Here is a 5000-nt window from a genome sequence, read left to right as displayed (position 1 = left end):
CTTTGGAGAAGAGGTGCCCTTGAAATGGGGCCTAATCCCAGACTGCAAATCTCATAATTGCCTTTCCAAACTACAGTATATATCTCCATAGATGATTCTGGAAGATTCCAGGGTACACTCACGTCATGACCAACGTCTCGTCTCCCGGCTCGCTCAAAAGTCCGTCCACGAACACTGAGGTGCTTGTGAAGTTGTGGATGGTCCAGGTGTGTCCCTCATCAATACTGAACCTGGGGAGAAAAAACATCAACACAATCACATCAACTCTATGGCTCTTTTCAACAGGCAGCCATCTTGGATGAGGTAGAAATTAACCTCTATATTAGTAGGGTTCCTAACTAGTAGGATGTAATGCCGTCAAACAAAAACTATGCATAGATAACTATCATAACTATAGATTTAACTATATAACTAGATGTCTACTGACCTTAAGGTCTTTCTAAGAATCTTGGAAGGGGTAGAAGTGAGTCTCCATTTTGGTAAGGTGCCTTGATAGAAGGTTGTATGCCGTCATACATAAACTACAGTTCTATAGGCTTTCCTAGAATGGCCATGTTGGAAAGAGGCAGAAAATACCCTTCATTTGAGTAAGGCTCCTGTCTAGAAGGTTGTATGCTGTCATACATGTCGTGAGAGGTAAGATCATCTCCAACCACGACTGAACCATGACCTGGAACTGGCATGTCAACATCTGGACCGCAAGTCACCATGCTGTTTCTGCCTGGGTTTGTCTTCAAACGCACCACCAGACGCACTAACAACTGTTTATTAAAGCAAGGACTTAAACATTTGAGGATAAAGTACACAAAGCTAACCGCTAGCTCGACTTAACCTCCTGTGGTTATGGCTCCCGGAATCAACAGGATTACATCAGTATGGTTGTGTATTGGAAAGGAATCAATGTGGGATTGAAAAGCAGACCCATGTCTGCTGGCTATGCAATTAATCATGTGCGAACGAGCCTTGAGTACAACTAGAGAAACACACTAGAAAGACAGAGATTAGATAATATACACAGAGTATGAGAGAGACAGACATTCCAATACTGTATACACATGTTGATGATTTCATTCCTGTACTGTTTGTAGAATCAGCTAGTTGGTTTGCTGTTGTCTGTCTCTTTCTCTCTCTCTATCTCTCTCTCTCTAGCTCTCTAGCTCTCTCTCTCTCTCTCTCTCTCTCTCTCTCTCTCTCTCTCTCTCTCTCTCTCTCTCTCTCTCTGAATGTACACATTATTATGTATGAGCTAAATGTTTTATTTTGGCATCTCATTTCTGAGAATGTTACGTTTTTACATTATTAAAAGCAACATGGCAGCGGTGGGTTAATACATGACCCAAAGCAACCCCACTGCTATTTGTGTTAGAGTGATCCAGAGCCACGAATTAGCTAACAAGTGTCTGTGAAGTGAAGTCAGAATATTGGCATCCTTGAGTTGAACTCTTTTGCTTTCCAAGGGGCCCCTAACCAAAAGTGATGTTGATTTTGGACTTGTGTCAGTTTCTGGGTTTGAAGAGGGCTCTCTTTTTAGTTGAAGGGCCGTCGGAGGGCTCTTGACTAACAGAGATGAGTGACATTTCTCTCTCTCTCTCTCTCTCTCTCTCTCTCTCTCTCTCTCTCTCTCTCTCTCTCTCTCTCTCTCTCTCTCTCTCTCTCTCTCTCTCTCTCTCTCTCTCTCTCTCTCTCTCTCTCTCTCTCTCTCTCTCTCTCTCTCTCTCTCTCTCTCTCTCTCTCTCTCTCTCTCTCTCTCTCTCTCTCTCTCTCTCTCTCTCTCTCTCTCTCTCTCTCTCTCTCTCGTGTGGGCATGAGGAGAGAGTTTACCCTTAAATATTGGTCACACAGAGTACAGACACTGATGGTGGTAGGTGTCTCCTAAACGCCAAAGCTTTCCAAAGCTTGCCTGAAGATGTCTACTATAGCCCAGTCCAAAGGCTTTGGGTTTAGGAGGTGAAGTGGGGATAAGTTGAAAAGATGAGACATGACCTTTCTGATGCTGATGAGGCTGTTGAGACAAAGGTCATCAGCTGATGAGAGTCAATGATAAGGATCAATTATCATCGCTGACTGTTTTTTATCACTTACCTTTTCATTTATCAAGGTTATGGCTTCATTGAGATACAATCTCTAGCAAGAGATATGATCCACAGGAAAGACCTAGTCTTGGTCAGGTGTCTGTTTTGAAGGTCATATCATTGGTGGCTCACATTATTTTAGCTTCCTTGAGTATTTTGTTGACAGTTAGAGGAGCTTACTTAAGTATTTTGAGAGGGATGGAGGTGTCTTGATGGCAACGATGACCCCTCCATGATCCAGAACAGGATGTGATGCTCCTCCTCAAACACCTGAAAACAAGAAGGAGAATCACAGGAAGTGATGAAAGAGACAGGAAGTGAAAAGTTAGTAGGATGATGACTGCAAGAAATTAAAAGGATTACAGTACATGAATAAGACACATAGAAGAAGTTGAACACTGTAGGCTGTAAGGTTTTTAAAATTATTATTAAAATTGAATGCCCTCCTCTCCACAGTTAATTATCCCATTATCCCAAGGTGGATAGAGAGAGACTGAGACTTACCTGCCTCCAGGTCTTCCCACAGTCAGAGGTGATGTACATCTCTTCTTTATACTCCACCAGCTGGGAACCCAAGTTACCTGACAGACAGACAGACAGACAGACAGACAGACAGACAGACAGACAGACAGACAGACAGACAGACAGACAGACAGACAGACAGACAGACAGACAGACAGACAGACAGACAGACAGACAGACAGACAGACAGACAGACAGACAGACAGACAGACAGACAGACAGACAGACAGACAGAGAGAGAGAGAGAGAGAGAGAGAGAGAGAGAGAGAGATAGAGAGAGAGAGAGAGAGAGAAACAAGTAAATCAAAACAAAGGCAACATCTACTCATGTTTTGTAGACTTCAAGAAAGCATTTGATTTAATTTGGCACGAAGGTCTTTTTTACAAACTAATAGAAAGTGGTATTGGAGGAAAACATTGATGTTATTAAATCAATGTACACTAAAAACAAATGTGCGATTAAAATCGGCAACAAGCAAACAGACTTCTTCTCTCAGGGACGTGGAGTGAAACAGGGCTGCCCAATAAGTCCAACACTATTTAACATCTACATTAACGAATTGCAAAAACATTAGAAGAATCGGCAGCACCTGGTCTCACCCTACACAACACTGAATCAAGTGTCTGCTGTACGCAGATGACCTGGTGCTACTGTCTCCCACTAAGGAGGGGTTACAGCAGCATCTAGATAATCTGCACAGGTTCTGTCAGACCTGGCTCTGACCGTTAATCAAAAAAAACAACGAATATAATGATATTCCATAAAAGGTCCGGAAATCAGGATGACAAATATAAATTCTATTTGGACACAGTTCTATTAGAACACACCAAAAATTACACATATCTAGGACTAAATATCAGCAACACAGGTAGCTTTCACATGGCTGTGAATGAGCTGAAAGACAAAGCAAGAAGAGCATTCTATGCCATTAAAAGGAATATTAAAATCAAAATTCCAATTAGAATCTGGCTAAAATTTTCAAATCAGTTATAGAACAATTGCTCTATATGGCAGCGAAGTATGGGGTCCGCTCTCTAATACTGAATTTACCAAATGGACAAACATCCAATCGAAATACTGCATGCAGAGTTTTGCAAGACTGTATTGCAAGTGCAAAGAAAATCTCCAAATAATGCATGTAGAGCAGAATTGGGCCAATACCCCCTCCTTATTCGAATAGAAAAAAGAGCCATCAAATTTTACAACCATCTAAAAACAAGTGACCCCAAAACATTCCATCACACAGCTCTACTATGTCAAGAGATGAAACAAGAGAAGAGTCCCTCAGCCAGCTGGTTCTGAGGCTCAGTTCACTAACCAAAACCAACCTCATAGAGCCTCAGGACAGCACTCAGAAAATCTGGCCCAACCAAATCATCACAAAGCAAAAAGAAAAATATATCACCTATTGGAAAGACACCACAAAAAATCTAAGTAAACTTCAATGCTATTTGGCTCTAAATAGACAGTACATGGCGGCAGACTATCTGACCACTGTGACTGATAGAAAACTGAGAAAAACACTGACTAGGTACAGACTCAGTGAGCACAGTCTGGCTATAGAGACCGGTCGTCACAGGCAAACCTGGCTGCCCAGAGAGGACAGGCTGTGCTCACTCTGCCCCCGGGGAGAGGTAGAGACAGAGCTGCATTTCCTATTACACTGTGACAAATACTCAGACCTAAGAGAATCTTTCTTTCCCAAAATTATCATTCAGTACAAAGAATTTGAAACTATAAAAGAGGAAGAAAAAATCAAATATTTATTGGGTGAAAAGCCAAAATGTGCAATTTTGGCAGCCAAATATGTGTCCTCCTGCCACAACCTGAGGACAGCCAGTAAAAAGTGTAATGTAATGTCAATAATATTTCCTGTTTTGTTTTGGCTTTCATAGCATGTAATGTGTCTTCTCAGTCATGTTGAGATTGGTCGACTACTATTGCTTTAATGTATTGTTATTCTCATTAATATTGTTGTTGTAGTTGCTGTTAATGGTAATCCCATTTCCACTACTACTATTATTATTGCTGTTGGTCCCACCATTTTTGTTATATGTATACTTTGACAATGTAAGTAATTTTACTTGCCATGTCAATAAAGTCTATTGAATTGAATTGAAAAAATATTGAGAGAGAGAGAGAGAAATACCAGTGAAGGAGGAGGCGGCTCTCTGTTGGATCAAAGCCTCCTGCACCGACAAATCATTTCAGATAATTTTCCTCTCGTTCTTAACAGCGGGAACGAGGGAAAAGAGGCAAGGAAAAGGGTTGGCATGGCAGCTCGTTCTCACTCAGAGGATGAGACAGCCCACTTATCCACTTCACTCTGGACTCTGTTGTAACTCTCCTCCTCCAGGGGTGTCCGTACAGAAAGGCCAAGTATTCAATAAATAAAAGCAGCGGTG

General features: G+C 41.6%; 1 protein-coding gene across 1 annotated transcript in view; it reads right to left on the bottom strand.

The window, feature by feature from the left end:
- LOC311123282 (VPS10 domain-containing receptor SorCS2-like) overlaps nt 1–2653 on the bottom strand; it is a gene marked incomplete at its 5' end in the record, with an annotated part of 18303 nt that extends 15650 nt beyond the window's left edge. Inside the window, 5 exon segments of the mRNA XM_084197543.1 lie at nt 123–230; nt 2253–2283; nt 2286–2315; nt 2318–2342; nt 2577–2653. Coding sequence (XP_084053669.1) covers nt 123–230; nt 2253–2283; nt 2286–2315; nt 2318–2342; nt 2577–2653 — 271 coding nt within the window.
- Between the last annotated feature and the right edge of the window lie 2347 nt (nt 2654–5000).

The sequence above is a fragment of the Coregonus lavaretus genome (genome assembly GCF_964263955.1).
Source record: "Coregonus lavaretus genome assembly, contig: HAP1_SCAFFOLD_4154, whole genome shotgun sequence".
Taxonomy (NCBI): Eukaryota; Metazoa; Chordata; class Actinopteri; order Salmoniformes; family Salmonidae; genus Coregonus; species Coregonus lavaretus.
This window is presented reverse-complemented; position numbering and strand designations above follow the sequence as displayed.